Source organism: Mirounga leonina, unplaced genomic scaffold (assembly GCF_011800145.1).
Source record: "Mirounga leonina isolate KUSES-001 unplaced genomic scaffold, KU_Mleo_1.0 Mir_53, whole genome shotgun sequence".
Classification (NCBI taxonomy): Eukaryota; Metazoa; Chordata; class Mammalia; order Carnivora; family Phocidae; genus Mirounga; species Mirounga leonina.
Window position 1 is genome coordinate 22,679,169 of NW_023270807.1, and position 21,132 is coordinate 22,700,300.

The 21,132-nt window shown below is 42.4% G+C and overlaps 1 protein-coding gene across 4 annotated transcripts in view; it reads left to right on the top strand.

Annotated features, from left to right (window-relative positions):
* Nucleotides 1–4,755: 4,755 nt before the first annotated feature.
* The window catches only part of RAB23 (RAB23, member RAS oncogene family), a 41,181-nt gene continuing 24,804 nt past the window's right edge, over nt 4,756–21,132 (top strand). Inside the window, exons 1-2 of one of the 4 annotated variants that reach the window (XM_034991641.1) lie at nt 4,756–5,069; nt 20,268–20,482. In XM_034991641.1, the coding sequence (XP_034847532.1) occupies nt 20,328–20,482 (155 nt within the window). In that variant the 5' untranslated portion in view covers nt 4,756–5,069; nt 20,268–20,327. Of the gene's footprint in view, nt 5,070–11,992; nt 12,279–12,430; nt 12,533–12,819; nt 12,998–20,267; nt 20,483–21,132 lie in introns of those variants that run through there. The other 3 variants (XM_034991638.1, XM_034991640.1, XM_034991639.1) reach the window with 3 other exon arrangements.

A 21,132-nucleotide genomic window follows, 5' to 3' on the forward strand; every position in this document is an offset into this window, starting at 1 on the left:
CCTCAACCTTTGTACTCTTCACATTGTTCTTTTCCCATTTTTTGCAATGGAATTTTATTGGAGGCCATTCATTCTCACTGACGTGAAGAGCTGTGATCTACCATCTCCAAGCTGCTTCAGTCCCTAGCCTGTAGCATTTCCAGCCCTCTGTACCTTGAGCCACATTTACGGAGCAGGGACCTGAATGTGTCGATTCTTAACATTTTTATTTATTATAAGATTGGAAGTGTGGGGTGCCTGGGTGGCACAGTCAGTTGAACATCAACTCTTGGTTTCAGATGAGGTCATGATCTCAGGGTTGTGTGATCGAGCGCCACCTTGGCTCCGAGCTCAGCGCAGAGTCTGCTTGGGGTTCTCTCTCCCTCTCCCCCTGCCCCTTACTTGCTTGCTTTCTCTCTCTCTCTACGCCCCCACCTCTAAGATTAAAAAATCTTTAAAAAAAAAAGAATGGAAGTGTAATTTATTTTTAAATGATGAAACTACCAAGAGTAGTTTCTGTCTGCTTTTAGGTAGATAATAGCTTGGGACTATAATGGAATTCAGAGTATATTATTTGTTTTTTATTCATATGTTCCCTAACAGCCCCATTCTAATTTCATACCATTTGTAGAATGGAGCATACAGTTTTGGGACAGCCCCGTTGCCATCCCCCATGAGCACTGCTTCCCAGGAGAATGTCCCCATTCCTACTCAGGCTCTTCTGTGTAGCTGGCAGGACCTGCAGAAGAGTTGACCGAAGAGCACTCAATGGACATCAACTGAGGACAGAGTGACAATGCTGCCCAGTGAAAAATCTGACCAACGTAGAATTGACCCTCCTGGTATTTTAATGTAGGAACCCTTGATGTTAAAGAAAAAACAAGAAGAAGAAGAAAAATCCTGAAAGCTTTCAGAGGGCTAGGAAGGAAGGAAGAGAGCTAACAGTAATGAGTGTGACCTGGGCCTTGCCGCTGTGCTTCCTTCCCAGTTACCAGTATTGCATCCCCTAGGGGGCACCCTTCACACTCTCTTCCACGGGAATGCTGTCCTTCCAGGGATACATTAGCCATTAGCCAAGTGAGCTATTATGCAGAGGGACACTATAATGAGTACAAGGTCCTCTGTATTGATGCAGCTCAATCTAGCACTCCGACTCAAAATGCTTGGAATTCACCCTAAAGAGATGATCAACTAATAAGAGAACTCTGCTTCAACATTTCAAAATTGGAAAGCATGAAAGATCAACTCCTGAAAGTAACAGGGTAAGGATCTGGCAAACAATTACATGCAATGATTTTTAAGTAGGAAATATCCATGCATGTGTCCCTTTCAAATGACTGATTGTGACAAATGCTGATACATTTGGAGCGCACATATGTGATAATGCTATTTTTGAAGGCTGGATTTCGCAATTATTCAAAGACAAAAATGAAAGTAAAAGCTGAGAATTTTGGAAAAGAAAAGGCAATGAGGACAGTAGTGAGCTTGAACTTGTTTGTGTCTAATCAGAACAAGCAAGCAAAATGACATGGACTTCTGTTTAGGGATATGACCACATTCTTAAGTTTTCTATCATGACCAAAGAGTAAACAACTTGAATTGGGCCACACCAATCTTCAATTATCCACCTCAAACCACCAAATATTGGGGGTGCCTGGCTGACTCAGTCAATAGAACATGCAACTCTTGATCTCAGGTTTGTGAGTTCAAGCCCCACGTTGGGTGTAGAGCTTACTTAAAAACTTAACAAATTAAAAAAAAAACAGATATTGTAGCAAACATATTTCACTTGCATATAGTTGGCATTCGAATCACGATGGCATTCACAGCAGTTTGGTGAGGGCCAATTTCAGTATCTAGTCCAGCTTTAATATGCAGCTAAATTGGACACAATTTCTGCAGGAATTTGACAAAGGCTGTCAGAAAAGATTGAAAAACCTGGCATTGGAAAACTGACCTCAAATTCAGATCCAGGGAGTATTATAAATACACTTCCAAATGTAATCGTCAGACCTCGGGTCTGAAGATGGTACAGCCCTGGGACGGAATACACGCAGTGGCTTTAAGCCCTGCTGCAGAAATACCTGGTGAGCTCCCAACCCCAGCTCTTATCAGCCGAGGGCCCCAAGAATGTCCCTGACCTCCCCAGCTGTAAAGTCAGGATGATAATGCTCTTGTGAGTTAGAACTTTAAATGAGATGCAGTACGCAAGGTGCTTGACATGGTGGCTCACACAGAAAGCACTTGTTAAATAAATTTGAACAGGGGGAACCTGGCTGGCTCAGATGGTGGAGCATCCAACTCTTGATCTCAAGGTTGTGAGTTCGAGCCTCACGCTGGGTGTGAAGAGTGCTTTAAAAAAATTTTTTTTGTGGGGGGGGCGCCTGGGTGGCTCAGTTGGTTATGCGTCTGCCTTCAGCTCAGGTCATGGTCCCAGAGTCCTGGGGTGAGTCCTGCATCGGCCTCCTTGCTCAGCGGGGAGCCTGCTTCTCCCTGTCCCACTCGCCCTGCTCGTGCTCTCTCTCTCTGTCAAATAAATAAAGTAAAATAAAAGTAATCTATTTCTCCTCCTCCTACATAAAAGGAAACCTGACATGGTATTTATAAAACGTCCGAGCTCGTTACACCTGGTATTATAGACTAAATGTTTGTGTTTCCCTCCTCCAATTAGTATAGAAAAACCCTGACCCCCCAACCTCCCCAGTGTGATGGTATTTGGAAGTGGGGCTTTAGTGAGGTAATTAGATTTAGATGAGGTCATGACAATTGGTCCCCCATGATAGGATTAGTGTCCCTATAAGGAAAAGAAGAAAAAAAAAAAAAAGGAAAGAGAAAGAAGAGACCAGAGAACACAGAAGGTGACTATCTGCAAGGCAGGCAGAGGGCTCTCACGAGGAACCAAATCAGCTGGAATCTTGATCTTGGACTTCCAGCTTCCAGAACTGTGAGAAATAAATTCCTGTTGTTTAAGCCCCCCATGGTATTTTGTTATGGCCACTGGAGGAGCGAAGACACTTAGAAAAGGAGTTTTGGGGTTTTTTTTTCTTTTTAAGTAAGCTCTACACCCAACATGGCACTTGAACTCAAGACCTCGAGATCAAGAGTCGCATGTTTTACCAACTGAGCCAGCCAGGTGCCCTGAAGTAAAAAAAAAAAAAAAAAAAAAAATTAAGTTTAGCTCCTTCAAAGGGGACTAAACTAAATCATCCAGAGATGAATGAAATAGACAGTGCTTTCCAAAGAGAAGTCTCATGGCCTTTTGGGGCAAGCTTCGTTGGGCATCCCTGGTTTCTAGGCACCTACTCAAGCCATTCAGATAACCACGTTTTCAAATGTCCTTACCACGTTCACCAAGAGATGGGTCCTTAGAATTGAAACGATTGAATTAGCTTCCTGGTGGTTGATGAATCCCCAGTGCCCTTGACAGTCCAGGAAAGTGCCACAACTGAGGCTCAGAACAGAGGCTGTAATGCCCCCAGGGACTAAAGATATGTCCTGTTCTAGATGAAAGAGGGAGCTGAAAATGAGACATTGACATAAAGAAAGACAAGACATAGAAGAACCACCAAATCTGTGAGAAGGGAACTAGAAAAATTCTTTCCAGTGGAACAGAGAAGCAGCAAGGAAGCCTGCCATCCCCTATGGTTCTCAATGGAGAGAACATTTCTGGGGAGAATCAAACCCCCACACCTGTACCACGAGTAGGCGTGGTTTCTGAATGTATACTATCTATGTGATATGGGAATTACAAGCTGAAAACTTAATATAATATCCACTTTATTCACTTCTAAACATAGGGTTAATCATATATTCCCTCCTTATTTTAAGAATTTACATCAAAGGGTGGATAACAAAATGCTAATTGTGAATAAGCCTCTTAGAAATGCATTAACTGGGCGCCTGGGTGGCTTAGTCAGTTAAGCGACTGCCTTCGGCTCAGGTCATGATCCTGGAGTCCTGGGATCGAGTCCCGCATCGGGCTCCCTGCTCGGCAGGGAGTCTGCTTCTCCCTCTGACCCTCTTCCCTCTCGTGCTCTCTGTCTCTCATTCTCTCTCTCTCAAATAAATAAAATCTTAAAAAAAAAAAAAAAAGAAATGCATTAACTGCTAGGTCATTGGAACGATGTCTAAACAAATGTTCCAATAGCTGTACTAGGAAGAGCATCACACAAATACACTATCAGTGAGGTCCTCAAAAATCAGAAAATTGCCCAAATAGTACAGCCCTTTCAGAGAGGACATCTCTCAGCACACTATTTCAACAAAAGCAAATTTATATATGAGAATGACCTGGCAGTGAAGGAAAAAAAAAGATTTTTTATGTTCTAATATGATAAGCACAATAAACCCAAAAGTGTATATGATGGCACAGACTAGTCCATATGAGACAAGAACAATCGATAACAAACCAAAAAAGGAAATCTAGAAAGCATTGACTGTATTCCCTGACTCACACTGGCTAGGGATTATGATTAGTATCATAGTGACCACTATCAGCAAGTTCATGTGATATTGTGATTTATAAGAAGGAAGTATATATTTGGTCTTTGTCCCTATTCCTGGGATAGAACTCCTAAAACCCTTGGAATTTCCTAAATGTTGAGAGTGACAGAGGCATCTCTTGTTATGTTTATGAGTTGGATTTTGCTTGCCACCTAAGGAGTGGGGGCTGGTTGCCAGGAGAACCAACCATGTGATCAGAGGGTTGGAACTTCAAGTCTCACCCCTCCCCCACCTACTCAAACCCCCCCACCATTATTTCTGAGAGGGGAGAGGGCCTGGAGGTTGACTCAATCACCAATGGCCAATGGTTTAATCAATCATGCCTATGTAATGAAGCCTCCATGAAAACCCAAGAGGACTGGGCCAGAGAGCTTTTGGATAGATGAGCCAATGGAAATGTGGGGAGAGTGGATGTCTGGAGAGCGCATGAAGCTCCTTGCTCTTTCCTTATGCATCTCTTCCATCTGGCTGTTCCAGAGTTTATTCCAAATGTTTCTGAGTTCTGTGAGCCGCTCTAGGAAATTAATCAAAACCAAGGAAGAGATCATTGGAACCTCCAGTCTATAATGGATTGGTCAGGAGCACAGGTAATAACCTGAGCTTGTGACTAGCCTCTGAAGTGTGTGTGTTGGCGGGGGGGGGGGGTGGAAGACTGTCTTGTAGGACTGAACCCTAAACCTGTGGAATCTTAGGCTATCTCCAGATGGAAAGTATCAAAATTGAGTTACATTGTAGGACACCCAGTTAGTGTCCAAGAATTACTCCATGTGGGGAAACCCCCACACATTGGAATTAGGAGCCAGAATCTCAGTGGTCATTTAAAAAACCTGTGAATCAGGGGCGCCTGGGTGGCTCAGTCGTTGAGCGTCTGCCTTCGGCTCAGGTCATGATCCCAGGGTCCTGGGATCGAGCCCTGCATTGGGCTCCCTGCTCCGCGGGAAGCCTGCTTCTCCTTCTCCCACTCCCCCTGCTTGTGTTCCCTCTCTCGCTGTGTATCTCTCTGTCAAATAGATAAATAAAAATCTTTAAAAAAAAAAAAAAAAAACCTGTGAATCAATCCTGACATTCCCTTTTGTTCCTGTTTCATAGCCAAGTCCTATGGATTCTACCTCCAAAACTAAAACCAAATCCATCCACTTTTCTGCACTACCCCTGTTATCACCTCAGTGAAGCCTCCATCGTCTCTCACCTGGACCAGCCTTCCTCTGGTCTCTTCGTTTCATCTGTTTTGTGCTTTCATTAGACAGCAGCCAGAGGAATCTGCCACGTGGATCTCCTTATCCCTGCACTAAAAAACCCTTCAAAGGCTTCCCAATGTACTTGCAATACAATCCAAATTGCTTATCCTGACCCACAGGGTCTTCATACTCTGGCCCCTGCCTCCCTCACGACTCCCATCTTTTTTTTTTTAAAGATTTTTTTATTTATTTGACAGAGAGATACATAGCAAGAGGGGAACACAAGCAGGGGAGTGGGAGAGGGAGAAGCAGGCTTCCCACCGAGCAGGGAGCCCGATGTGGGGCTCGATCCCAGGACCCTGGGATCAGGACCTGAGCTGAAGGCAGACGCTTAACGACTGAGCCACCCAGGCACCCCACTCATGACTCCATCTTATCCGACTTTCCACCTTATTCCTGCACACTAGCTCCCTTTCAATTCCTCAAACCCACCAAATTATTTCCTGCCTCTGGTCATATCGTACTTGTTGCTCCTTCTACTTAAAATCTTTTTCTGCCTATTCTTTATCCAGCTAACACATTTATCCCTCAGATAAATGATGAAATGTTACTTTGTCGGAAAGGACTCTCTGGCTCTCCAATTTAAATTAGGGCCCCTTTTTATACACTGGTTATTTTTGTTCATATATACATAAATTTTTCTTTAATGTTTTTCTTTCACTCATTAACAACAGTTCATGATCCCTAAAAAGTATTTAGCTCATTAGAGTCAGACAAAGTAAAACAACTAGCAAACGACAATGGATACTTTTTGCTGGGTCAGTGAAGGTACTAGGTTTGAACAATCACTAACTGACTTAAAAATGTAACTTTTCGGGGTGCCTGGGTGGCTCAGTCGTTAATCGTCTGCCTTCAGCTCAGGTCATGATCCCAGGGTCCTGGGATCGAGCCCCGCATCGGACTCCCTGCTCAGTGGGAAGCCTGCTTCTCCCTCTCCCACTCCTCCTGCTTGTGTTCCCTCTCTTGCTGTGTCTCTCTCTGTCAAATAAATTAAAAAAATCTTTTTTTAAAAAAATGTAACTTTTCAGGGGTGCCTACCTGGCTCAGTAGGTAGAATAGGCAGCTCTTGATCTTGGGGGCGTGAGTTCAAGCCCCACCTTGGGCATAGTGGTTGCTTAAAAAAAAATTTTTTTAATAACTTTTTAGAATGTTTTCCCTAAATAATTTTGTGTAACTCATTTCCAGACACAGCAGGTAAAATTTCTTTCAAAGTCTTTCAGACTGGGGCGCCTGGGTAGTTCAGTCAGTTAAGCATCCAATTCTTGATTCCAGCTCAGGCCATGATCTGAGGGTCCTGAGATGGAGCCCTGAGTGGGCTCCATGCTCAGCAGGGAGTCTGCTGGACGTTCTCTCTCTGACTCTCTCTCTCTTTCTCCCTCCTTCTGCCCCTCTCCCTGCTCACACGCACATGCTCTCTCTCTCTCAAATAAATAAATCTTTATAAAAACAATAAACAAAACAAAAAACAAAGTCCTTTAGGCTAATTCTATTGCCATTTTTGCTTCAACACAACTGCAGGATTTAAAAGGCCAGGTTTCCGTGTAGGCTTTCATTATCTCACTGAAGGAAGCCTAACAATCTCTGCTGTGTCCTTGGGTATAGCCTTGAGTCAAATAAAATGTTGCCTTAATTGCACTAGAATGTCCAAAAATCGCATGGATATGGAAAAGTCCTTCAAGAAGTTTTTCTCCGATTTGAATCCTCACATTCATTCTCTGCTACCCACTAGAATTTTCTTTTTTCTATTTAAAAAATTGTAAGATATACTTAACATAAAGTTCACCATTTTTGACCATTTTTAAGGATACTGTGTCAGGGGCATTAAGCACATTCACATTGTTGTGCAACCATCGCCACCATCCATCTCTGGAACATTTTTCGTCCTGCAAAATGGAAACTCCGGACCCATTAAACACTAACTCCCCATTTTCCCCTCCCCTCTGCCTTTGGCAACCACTATTCTACCTTGTATATCTATGAATGTGATTATTTTAGGTACCTTAGATAGTGGAATCATAACAGTATTTGTCCTTTTACTCAGCATGATGTCTTCCAAGATTCATCCATGATGTACTATGTGTCAGAATTTCCTTCCTTTTTAAGGCTGAATAATATTTCATTATATGGTTGTTGTTGTTGTTGTTTAGTTTTTAATTTAAAAAATTTTTAAATTAAATTTTTTTTTGGTAATCTCTACATCGGGCTCAAACTCACAACCCTGAGATCAAGAGCTGCATGCTCTTCCAACTGAGCCAACCAGGCGCTCAATTTCATTGTATGTTTATATGACATTTTGTTTATCAGTTCATCTGTTGATGCACATTTCGGTTGCTTCTACTTTTTGGCTATTGTAAATAATGTTGATATGGACGTAGTTATACAAATATCTGTTTGACTCCTTGCTTTCAATTCTTTTGAGTGTTCACCCAGAGGTGGAATTGCTGATCATATGGTAATTCTATTTTTAATTTTGTGAGGGACTGCCAGACTGTTTTCCATAACAGCTGTACCATTTTACATTCCTACTGGCAGTGCACAGGGGTTACGATTTCTCACCATTCTTTGTTTGTTAGTTTTTTGTTTTAAAGCTCTTTAAGTTTGTTTTTGTTTTTAAAATTTTTTTTATTTTTTTATTTTATTTATTTTATTTTTTTTAAGATTTCATTTATTTATTTGACAGAGAGAGACACAGCGAGAGAGGGAACACAAGCAGGGGGAGTGGGAGAGGGAGAAGCAGGCTTCCCGCCAAGCAGGGAGCCCGATGTGGGGCTCAATCCCAGGACCCTGGGACCATGACCTGAGCCGAAGGCAGACGCTTAACGACTGAGCGACCCAAGGTGCCCCCCCAATTTTTTTTAAATTAACATATAATGTATTATTTGTTTCAGGGGTACAGGTCTATGATTCATCAGTCTTACACAATTCACAGTGCTCACCACAACACATACCCTCCCCAATGTCCATCACCCAGCCACCTCACCCCCCCAATTTCTTACCATTCTCGCCAACACTTGTTATTTTGGTTTTGTTTTGTTTTTGTTTTATAACAGCCAATCTAGTGGGTGTGAAATAGTATCTCATTGTGGTTTTGATTTGCATTTTACTAATGATGAGTGATATTGAGCCTCTTTTCGTGTACTTATTAGCCATTTGTACATCTTCTTTGGAGAAATGTCTAAGTCCTATGCCCATTTCTTAATAAGGATTAAGAAATTAATTAAGGATTTTCCTTTTCTTTTAAAGGGGGGGGGTGTTTCCTTTTCTTTTAAAGGTGGTGAGTACATTAGTCAAGTTTAAGAGACTACCAACCAAATCCTGGAGATAAATCCATTGTCTACTTGACATTAAATTTCTTGTGAATAATCACTATGTTTACATTTACAAAACTATATTGCAATTATATGGTAAAACAAATTTAAATTTTAAATATTTTATTTATTTTTAAAAAGATGTTTTATTTATCTGGGAGAGAACAGAGCATGAGAGAACATGAGTAGGGGGGCAGAGGGAGAGGGAGAAGCAGACTCCCCACTGAGCAGGGAGCCCAATGTGGGGCTCGATCCCAGGACCCTGGGATCATAACCTGAGCCAAAGGCAGGCGCTCAATCAACTGAACCACCCAGGAGCCCCTAAAATTTAAAAATTTTAATTCTAAGAACTACTGCACATGAAATAAAATTCACCCACAGAGAAATGTACATAAGAGTACAGTTTGGTGAATTTTCACAAATGAACACGCATGTGTAACTAGGGCCAAGTTCAACAGAGAGAGCCTTACTAACTAACACCTTGGAAATCCCTCACCCAGTCACTATCCTTTTCCTGCCAAGGTAACCATTATTCCAAATTTTAGCAGATAACTTTCCCTGTTTTTATGCTGAAGTGGGCTTACTCAGTATGTACTTTTTGCGCCTTTTCTTTTTTTTATTTTTTAATATTTATTTATTTATTTGTCAGAGAGAGAACACAAGCAGGGGAAGCGGCAGGCAGAGGGAGAAGCAGACTCCCCACAGAGCAGGGAGCCCGATGTGGGGCTTGATCCCAGGACCCTGGGCTCATGACCTGAGCTGAAGGCAGACGCTTAACGACTGAGCCACCCAGGCCCCCCTCTTTTCTTTTTTTAAAATTTATTTTGGTGAGTGCATGCACGCACACTGTCTGCAGGGGAGAGGGGCAGAGGGAGAGAGAGAGAGAGAGAATCCTCAAGCAGACTCCCGGCTGAGTTCGGAGCCTGATCCCAGGACCCCGAGATCAGTACCTAAGCCGAAATCATGAGTCGGCTACTCAACCAACTGAGCCACCCAGGTGACTTGCACCTTACTTTCTATGCTCAAATTCACATTTCTGCAGGTAAGCCATTTCATGTTGGTCCTTTCGGGTCAGTCTTCTCTTTGTTGCATAGCATTCCATTATTTGAATTATATTTATTAAGTTATTCTGTTGTTTTTGGTCTTTTGGGTTATTTCCATTTGGGGGCCATTCAAACAAATGCAGCTGTGAACATTCTTGTGCCTGTTTGTTGGTGCACCATTAATCCTCGCTGGATTTGTAGAAGTGGACCCTGTTTGCTGGGTCATAGGATAGGCTTCTTTGGTAGATAGTGCCAAATTGTTTTTATTTTATTTTTAAAGATTTTATTTATTAACAGAGAGAGACACAGCGAGAGAGGGAACTCAAGCAGGCGGAATGAGAGAGGGAGAAGCAGACTTCCCACCGAGCAGGGAGCCTGATGCGGGGCTCGATCCCAGAATCCTGGGATCATGACCTGAGCCGAAAGCAGACGCTTAACCCTCTGAGTCACCCAGGCGCCCCCAAATTGTTTTTTAAAGGAGTTGTTCTAGTTTACATTTCAGAAGCAAGGTAGATGAATTCAGTTACTCCACATCCTTGTGGTGTGGGAAACAAAGGCAAAAGAAAAAACTAAATTTCCTTACTACTTACAGCCCACTGACAGGTCCTCAAAACAGGCAGAGTGCCCTTCCTCTAGGAACTCAGCTGCCTCAATGTTAATGCTTTGCTAAGGGGAAAGGGCCATCTTAGCTTAACATTATCCCGCTCCCCCCCCACCCCAGGATCCTGTAAGTCTACTTTAACATATAAAAATTCCTAAAAAAAAAAGAAGAAGATAGCAGGAGGGGAAGAATGAAGGGGGGAAATCGGAGGGAGAGACGAACCATGAGAAATGACAGACTCTGAAAAACAAATTGAGGGTTCTAGAGGGGAGGGGGGTGGGGGGATGGGTTAGCCTGGTGATGGGTATTGAGGAGGGCCCGTTCTGCATGGAGCACTGGGTGTTATGCACAAACAATGAATCATGGAACACTACATCAAAAACAAATGATGCAATGTATGGTGATTAACATAACAATAAAAATTTAAAGAATATATAAAAATTCCTTTGGAAACTTCCTTTATCTCTAACCCCCATGATACACGTTAGCAATCATCCCCCAAGCATATGGCCCACTGATATACAACTGAAGGGTCTCACGACTGAGGTTTTATTAGATGATAATGACCTTTTCCCAACAATAGCTAGCCCCCTCAAGGTCCTAGAGACCTTGCTTCCAAAATTCCTCAGAGACTTACCATCCCTAACCCCCTCTCAACTTGAAAGTATATAACGGGCCACTCCTCATGACCCCAGTGTAGCTCCTTCTGCCCACCAGTCTTCTGCCTGAGCACGGAAGACCTCTCAAGAATTTTCTTAGTCATGAGCCCCAAACCCCAACATTTCCTACATCACTTGGAGTATTTTGCCAACACTTGGTATCTTCCTTTATTCCCTTTTCTATTGTATTTTGAAACATAAGAACAACTCAAGCAAAGTTTAGATTGCTTTTGGGGGGACCTTTTAGTTGTTGGCTTGGTTCTCTCAATTGTTAACCATCTCAGACATCTACTTTGTCCAGCCGCCAGGTGTGGGCTGTGAGTGCGTTTTCGGTTTTGCTCAACATTTTTGCTCACTCTGCTCCTTGGATGTCATCGGGCGAAGAACATAAGGTGTGTGTCCAAGGCGGGGCAAGTCGTCTGGAAAGCTGGTCACTTAGTAGGCGAAACTTAGGCGGACCTTCCTGTCAGTTCTTTACTGGGGTCCACGATCTAGGCGGCCCTGCCCGCCGCTCGTCTCCCCACTGCCACCGGGCCCGGGAGGCACCGGGAACGCGACGGAGCCGCCCTCCGCGGCACCAGCCAGAACTGGGGTGGAGCGGGGCGGCGGACCCGGTCCTTGCGGAGCATGCGCAGACCAAGCCCAGCGCATGCTCCGCAGAGCGGCGGGTCCGCAGATGAGGGGAGTCGAGTCTCCCGCGCCCCGCCACCCTTGCCGGGTTTGCTGCCAAGACGCTTGTTCCGAGCCCTGGCTGCCAATAAAGTGCGTTAAAAAATCATAGTCATTCTTAAAGGAGCGAAGGGAGCCGCGAGCCAGCCAGGCGGCCCCGCCGGGGAGCGGCGCCCTAGGAGGAGGAGGAGGAGCAGGAGGAGGAGGAGGAGGTGGCGGCGGCGGCGGTAGCGGTTGCGCCGCGACCAGGAGCAGCCGGTCGCGCCGGGCGGGGGACGGTGAGTAGCGGCTTGCACTCCCGGGCAGCGGCGCGGCTCTGACCCGCCCTCTGCAGTGGCTGAGGGCTCCCCCGGCTCCGCTGGGAAGGACCCGCTTCTTCCCGGGGTCCCGGGATATGCCGTACTCCGGGGACTCTACGTAGAGGGGTGTGGGGGCAGGGGCCTCCAGGCCCGGGCTCCCATCCCCCGGCCCCGGCCGCTGAGCGCCCGCTCCCCAGCCTCTGAGCGCCGTCGCCAAGTTCCGGCTGCAGAAGGTGGGCGGCACTACCTGCCCGGCAGCCGCTCTCAGCGCCCAGCGGCCCGGGCCCCCAGGGTGTGGGTCCCTGGAATTGCCCCTTGGGCGGGAAGGAGGGAGACGCAGCGGGGGCGAGGCGCTGGCCTGCAGCCTGGCTGAGCACCCAGCTTCTTGCCTACTCCCAGCGCCCACATGGGGAAGGGGCGACCCCGGCCGGGCGAGACACCAACAAGGGGCGTCAAGTGCCGGGTGCGGTTTGGTCAGGAGGGGGTCCCAAGCCCTGCCCTGGCTTTCAGAACCCCCTCCTCCCTGCGGCGGGGCCCCCTCCTTCCCGCGGCCCCACCCGTCTCTAGTTTCTTGCTCAGAGGCTGCTAGAATGTGAATGAGCCAGACGGCACGCTTTCATTGAGACTGGCTGCCACGGAATCACTTAACTCGGAGAACCGAGGAGCCTTCGGCAGCTCCCAGAGGTTAGAACCTGAGGGTGCGTGAGAGAGCATTAACCTCACTCTCAGGAGTACCGGTGGAGTCGGAAAGGGTCGTTTCTCTGGGTTTTATGTAACTCCTAACGTGTTCTGGGTAATTTCATTGGACCTAACAAGTTTTTCAGCGTTAGAAACACAGTCGTACCTGTGCTTCAGTACCTTTTCTAATTTATTAGACTGCATTGGTTGGAGAAGTTTTTAAAATTAAATTTGGGGAAAACGTATTTAGAAAAGAGTATTTATGCAGAGCATTGCGGTAAGCCTTTAATTATCATACTCAGAATTATCTTATTTTCTAAGAACTTAACTGTTTTGATAGAGTGCATTAAGTCTACAGGGCAGTAGTAGCTGATAATCACCAGACTGGCTGTGTTAAAATCTGATTAGGCTTTTCTTTTTTAAATTTTATTTTTAAAATGATACGGTAACATTGACTTTTTTTTAAGATTTTATTTTATTTATTTGACAGAGAGAGACACAGGGAGAGAGGGAACACAAGCAGGGGGAGTGGGAGAGGGAGAAGCAGGCTTCCCGCGGAGCAGGGAGCCCGATGCGGGGCTCGATCCCAGGACCCTGGGACCATGACCTGAGCCGAAGGCAGACGCTTAACAACTGAGCCACCCAGGCGCCCCTAAAATTGACTTTTTAAGGAGTGTGCCGTTCTATGAATTTTAGATTAATGCAGTCACCACGACAATCAGGACATAGAACAGTGCTTATCACCCCCCACCCCAAATTCATGCTATCTTTTTTTATCCTTCCCCTAACCCCTGGCAATTACTAAACTTTTCCAGATATCATGTAAGTGGAATCATACAATATGTAACCTTTTGATGCTGACTTCTTTCACTCAGCATAATGCCTTTGAGATTCCTCAAAGTTGAATGTATCAACAATGTCTTCTTTTTTTTATGGCTAAGTAATGTTCCATTAGATGGATGTGCCAGTTTGTTTAAACATCCATCCACTGAAGGACATTTGGAGTGTTTCCAATTCTTGGTGATTATGAATAGAGCTGCTATAAACATTCGTGTACAGGTTTTTGTGTGAACATAAGTTCGCATTTCTGTAGGGTATTGCTAGGAATGAGATTGCAGGGTCATATAAAAGATGTTTAACTTTGTAAGGAACTGTCATGCTGGTTTCCAGAGTGGCTGTTACCATTTTGCATTCTTACCAGCGCCGTGTGAGACTACCAATTGTTCCACATCCTTGTAAGCACTTGGTATTGTCAGTAATTTTAAATTTAGCCATCTCATAGGCGTGTAGTGGTATCCCATGGTTTTAGTGTGTCTTAACTAATGACTAATGATTTTGAATATCTTTTTATGTGCTTATTTGGCATGTATAATCTTTGATGGGTATCTGGGCAAGAGTATTGCCCATTTTTCAAATGGGTTGTGTGCTTTCTTACGGTTTTTTTTTTTTTTTCCTTATGTTGAGTTTTGAGGGTTCTTTATATGTTCTGGATACAAGTTATTTGGTAGATATGTGCTTTGCAAATATTTTCTCGCAGTCTGTAGCTTGTCTTTTCATTCTTTTAACAGTATCATTCACAGAGCAAATGTTTTTAATTTTTGTGAAGTCTAATTTATCAATTTTTCCTTTTGTGGAAATTTTTTTGGTATGATGTCTAAGAACTCTGCCTAACCACAGATCAACATTTTCAGCTTGTAAAAGATTTCTTCTAAAAATTATTCTTTTACTTTATTTATTTTATTTTATTTTTTAAAGATTTTATTTATTTATTTGAGAGAGAGAGTACCTGAGCACAAGCAGGGGGCAGTTGGGGGAGCAGAGGGAGAGGGAGAAGCAGACTCCCCGCAGAGCAGGGAGTCCCACCCCGGGCTGGATCCCAGGACCCTGAGATCATGACCTGAGCTGAAGGCAGACGCTTAACCGACTGAGCCACCCAGGCACCCCCAGTATCACACTTTGTTAATTAGTATAGCTTTATGGTGTCTTAAAATTGGCTACTATGATTTCCTCCGATTTTATTCTTTTTAAAAATTGTGTTAGCTATTCTAGTTTATCTGCCTTTCCATATAACGTTTAGAATCAGCTTGTCTCAACTGCAGAAAATCCTGCTGGCGCTTTGGAATTGGATTAAACCATGGATTGATTTGGGGAGAAGTGCTGTTTTTACTTTTTTGAGTCTTTCAATCTGTGAACATGGCACATCTTTTTATTTATTTAGGTCTTTGTTTCATTAGTGATTTATAATTTTCAGTATATAGGTCCTGTACATGTTTTGTTAAATTTATACCAAAGTATTTAATTTGGGGGGAACTTTTATAAATGTCACTTAAAAATTTTGTTTTCAGGGGTGGTTGGCTGGCTCAGTTGGAACAGCATGTGACTCTTGATCTTGGGGTTGTGAGTTCCAGCCCCATGTTGGGTGTAGAGATTACTTAAATAAATAAAATAAATTTAAAAAATAAAAATGTACAATTTTTCAAATTGTATGTTGTTAAGGTATAGAAATACAATTCAGTGTTGTGTGTTGCCCTTGTATCCCGTGTCCTTGCTAAACTCATTTATTCGTTCTGGGATTTTTTTTTTTTTTAATTCCTTGGAGTTTTCTGTAAAGACACTCATGTAATTTGTGAAAAAGGGTAGTTTTATTTAATTTTTCTCTAACTTGTAAGAGTTTTATTTATTTTTGTCACCTAGTTTCTGGCTAAGACTTTGTGTATGATGAATAGGAGTACTGAGAGTGAAAATACTTAACTTATTCTCAGTCTAAGGGTTAAAGCAGTCCGGCTTTCAGGGGCACCTGGCTAGCTCAGTCAGTAGAGCATGCGACTCTTGATCTCTGGGTCATGAGTTTGAGTCCCATGTTGTGCGTAGAGTTTACTTGAAAAAAAAAAAAAGCAGGCTTTCAGAGTTAAGTATAATGTTAGCTGTGGAGTTTTTTTAATAGATGACATTTATGAGGCTGAAGAAGTCTTCTGTTTCTAGTTTGTGGACTATTTTTCTGACAAACGGATTTGAATTTTGTTATATATTTCCTCTGTTTCAGTTGATATGGTGATGAGGTTTTTCTTTTTTACTTTGTTAATTTGGTAGATTACACTGATTGATTTTTGAGTATTGAACCAGCCTTGCATTCCCAGAATAAAGCCCACTTGGTCCTAGTTATTCTATTTGTATATTCCTAGATTTGATTTACTAAGATTTTGTTGAGGACTTTTGTGTATCCTTGTCCAGTTGTTTTTGTTTTGTTTTTTGGTACTGTTTTTGTGTTGGTATCAAAATAATACTGGCTTGGGGCACCCGGGTGGCTCAGATGGTTAAGCGTCTGCCTTCGGCCCAGGTCATGATCCCGGAGTCCTGGGATCAAGCCCCACATTGGTCTCCTGGCTCAGCAGGGAGCCTGCTTCTCCCTCTCCCTCTGCTTCTCTCCCTGCTCATGCTCCTCTCTCTCTGTATCTCTTTGTCTCAAATGAATAAATAAATCTTAAAAAACAAAACAAAACAAAACAAAAATACTGGCTTTATAAAATAAGTTGGGAAGTATTCCCTTCTCTTCTGTATTCTGGAAGAGAGTGTATATCATTGGTGTCAATTCTTGAAAGGTTTGGTAAAATTCTCCAGTGAAATCACCTGAGCCTGGAGATTTGTCTTTGAGTTTTTAAGTTACAAGTTCAATTTCCTTTATAGTTACAGGGCTATTCAGATTATCTGTTTCATTTTCAGTGAGTTGTGGTACTTAATGCTTTTTAAGGAATTGGTCCATTTCATCTAAGTTGTCAATTTTTTAAGGGGGGGAGGGGCAGAGGGAGAGAGTGTGCGGGGCTCCATCTCACGACCCTGAGATCATGACCTGAGCCAAAATCAAGAGTCAGATGCTTAACGGACTAAGCTACCCAGGCCTCCCTAAGTTGTCAAATTTATGTGTGTAGAGTTGTTACATTATCCTTTTGAGTCTGCAAAGTCCACAGTGACATTCCTGATTTTATTCCTAATACTGGTAATTTGTATCTTCTCTTTTTTTTCCCCCTGAGTTATTCAGTTTTTTTTTTTATCTTTAAAGAAAGTTTTTTGTTTAATTTTCCCTATTTTTCTGTTTTCAATTTCAGTGGTTTCTGCCTGCTTCTATTATTTCCATCCTTTGCTTTGGGTTTATTTTGCTCTTCTTTTTCTAGTTTCTTGAGGTGAGAGTTTAAATTATTGATTTGAGACTTAACTTCTTTTCTATGGTAAGCATTTAGTGCTATAATTTTCCCTCTCAGCACTACATTAGCTATGTCCCACAAATTTTCACATTTTGTATTTTCATTTTAATTCAGTTTAATTATTTGAAAAAAATGTCTTTTGAGCTTCTTTCTTTGGCCCACAGGTTCTTTAGAAGTTAGAAGTCTGTGTTTTTAGTTTGCATATGTTTGTAGGTTTTCCTGTTATCTTTCTGTTACTGATTTCTAGTTTGATTGCGTTGTAGTCTCATTATTTTAAGTTTATTGAAGTTTGTTTTATGGCCTAGAATCTGTTTTATCTTGGTATATATTTAATGGGTACTTGAAAAAAAAGTATGTTCTGGGGCGCCTGGGTGGCTCAGTCAGATTGTCCGGCTCTTGATTTTGGCTCAGGTCATGATCTTAAGGTTGTGAGTTCAAGCCCCGAGACAGACTCCGTGCAGAGTCTGAGATTTTTTCTCCCTCTCCTTCTGCCTCTCCCCCTGCTTATACTCTTTCTGTCTCTCAATAAATAAATAAAATCTTTAAAAGAAAAAAGTATATTCTGTTGTATGGACAGTTCTATAAATGCCAATTAGAGGGGCGCCTGGGTGGCTCAGTTGGTTAAGCGTCTGCCTTTGGCTCAGGTCATGATTCCAGGGTCCTGGGATCGAGTCCCGCATCAGGCTCCCTGCTCAGTGGGGAGCCTGCTTCTCCTTCTGCCTCCTCTGCCTGCTACTCCCCCTGCTTGTGCTCTCTCTCTGACATAAATAAATAAAATCTTTAAAAAAAAAATGCCAATTAGATTCTGATAGTTTTATTGTGTTATTAGACTTTCATTTTGTTTTATTGTAGTGTTTTTGAGTATATCTCTTTGCATAACTTTTTTTTTTAAAGATTTTATTTATTTGAGAGAGAGTGGGAGAGTGCATGAGTTGGGGGAGGGGCCGAGGAAGTGGGAGAAGCAGGCTCCATGGTAAGCTTGGAGCCAGATGCGGGGGCTTGATCCCAGGACCCCGAGATCATGACCTGAGCCTAAAGCAGACTCTTAACTAACCGAACCACCCAGGTGCCCCTCTTTGTGTAACTTCTTTAGTGGTTGCTCTAGGTGTTATACTGTATACACTACATATATATAATTTATCACAGTCCGTTGGTGTCAACATTTTACCAGTTCAAGGGAAGCATAGAAATCTTACCTCCCTTTACATTCCGTTGACCTCTCCCATTTATAATTAATTATGTTAAATATTTTCTCTATACATATTGAAAACCACACAGTTGTGTTTGAGTCAAACATAATTTAGAATGCTCAAGAGACATCTGTTGTATTTACCTGTATTTTTGCTCCTACCACATTCTTCTTTTCATTCTGATATTCTATTTTTTTACATCATTTAATTATGTTTGAGGTGGAGACCTAGAACCTATACTTTAACAAATCTTCCTAGATGATTCTTATGATTGTGCAAGTTTGTGAAGCACTAGGGACAATTATTGAGACTCCATGTGGAGCGGAGAGGAATGTTCTTCATGTTTCAGACTTGTTTTGTGTAGTGGTGGTATAGATGGATTTTCAGTTAAGGGAGTTGGAATATAATATTATAACATATAACAGTAGTCAGGAACTTAACTAGTAATTTTCCTAAGAAATTGATTTTCTGTTCTTTTCAATCTAAAATGCAAACAGTACACATTGTATTACTTTCATTATATGAGTAACTGTAACTAGTCTGAAACTAAAGAAAGAATGAGTGGTATAAGATTATTTGTGAAGGAGTCATTGTAACCTGAACAGTAAGAGTCTAGTGCTGTTACAGTTGTATATTATTACACAAAATCTTTCTTTGGGGTGCTTTTCTAGGGATATTAATTATTACCTGTGAGATCGAACAAGCAGTTTCCTTAGATTTTGTATTTGTTGCCCATGCGGTGGTAACTGTGGAGGATTTATTATGTTGTATAAAACTAAACTACCATTTTTTGAATGCTTAATTTTCTTTTTTTTTTTTTTTTAAGATTTTTATGTATTTATTTGTTAGAGAGAGAGAGAGAGAGCACAAGCAGGGGGAGCGGCAGGCAGAGGGAGAAGCAGGCTCCCTGCTGAGCAAGGAGCCCGATGCGGGGCTCGATCCCAGGACCCTGGGATCATGACCTGAGCCGAAGGCAGATGCTTAAACCGACTGATGAGCCATCGAGGCATCCCTGAATGCTTAATTTGCACTATGCTAAGTTCTTTATATGTACCATTGATCAACAATCTTCTGAGGTAAATATCCTCAGTTAAACTGAAGCCTAAAGAGGTTAGCCAGTAACGTCACTTAGAGCACAGAACTAGTAAGTGGCAGCTTTCAATCAGACCTCAATTCTAACACTGCAGTCTTAGTCTTAGTCTCATTGAAAGGTAGAACTACGTAATCTAGGCATTTATTAATACCTGATGTCATATATTGTGTGCTATTGTTCAGGATTCAAAAGTGAATGATGTTATTGTACCTCCTTTCAATGAATTTACATGATATAAACAGGGTGGTAAGGGGACCTCCATCATGGAAAAATTCTTGCAATGCACTATAGTTATTTCTTCATAAAACAATTATGGCTTATTTTGTACAATTTTGGGGGTGCCTGGGTGGCTCAGTCTGTTAAGCGTCCGACTCTTGGTTTCAACTCAGGTCATGATTTCAGGATCCTGGGATCCAGCCCCAGGTCCGGCTCTGCGCTCAGCGGAGAGTCTGCTTGAGATTCTCTCCCTCTCCCTCTGCCCCTCCCCCTGCTCGCACACATTCTCTCTCAAATAAATAAATCAATTTTTAAAATTATAATATTTTGGGGCACCTGGGTGGCTCAGTCGTTAAGCATCTGCCTTCGGCTCAGGTCATGATCCCAGGGTCCTGGGATGGAGCCCCGCATCGGGCTCCCCGCTCCGCGGGAGGCCTGCTTCTCCCTCTCCCGCTCGCCCTGCTTGTGTTTCCTCTCTTGCTGTGTCTCTCTCTGTCAAATAAATAAATAAAATCTTAAAAAAAATAAAATAAAATTGTAATATTCTGTACAATTTCTATGTTATGAAAAATAATTTCATTTTAAACCACAGATTTGAGAAGATCTGATCACCTGGATTAACGTTGGTTCAGAAGCCTTTTCAACTGCAAAAATGTTGGAGGAAGATATGGAAGTGGCCATCAAGATGGTGGTTGTAGGGAATGGAGCAGTTGGAAAATCAAGTATGATTCAGCGATATTGCAAAGGCATTTTTACAAAAGACTACAAGAAAACCATTGGAGTTGATTTTTTGGAGCGACAGATCCAGTATGTACTTGGCTACTTTATCCCCTCAGTTTTGATTTGTGAACTCTCTCCCAGGGTTTCACTGGAATAATACTGATTGCAGTACAGTCCAAGGTTAGGATCCAGTCTGATGGCAGTGGCTAATGAGACAGTTGGTGGTGGTTTTCAAATACTCAGTCCTGTGTGTATCTTTCTTTTTTTCTTTTTCTTTTTCCATTCTCTTTAATGTTTAAAGTTTTTATTTACATTCTAATTAGTTAACACATTCCTGTGTGTATTTTTATCCTTCTGTCTTTTTTTCACCTTTCATCTATTTTCCCTTCCTCATTTCCCCTCTTTTTTCATACTTCCTTCCCCACCCTTTCTATCTTGTATCAGTTTTATATTTATTGGTGGCACCTTTCATACTTCTTAAACACAAACTGATGCTTGACTCTAATGAGATTTCTGTCCACTACAAGCTCAACTTGGAGATTTTGCAGGTTCAGTTCCAGACCACCGCAAAAAGCGAGTCAAATGAATTTTTTTGGTTTTGCAGTGCATGTGAAAGTTATGTTTACATTATACTGTAGTCTGTTAGGTATGTGATACCATTATGTCTAAAAAAAATAATGTACATGCCTTCATTTAAAAATACTTTATTGCTAAAAAATGGTAAGCATCCTCTGATC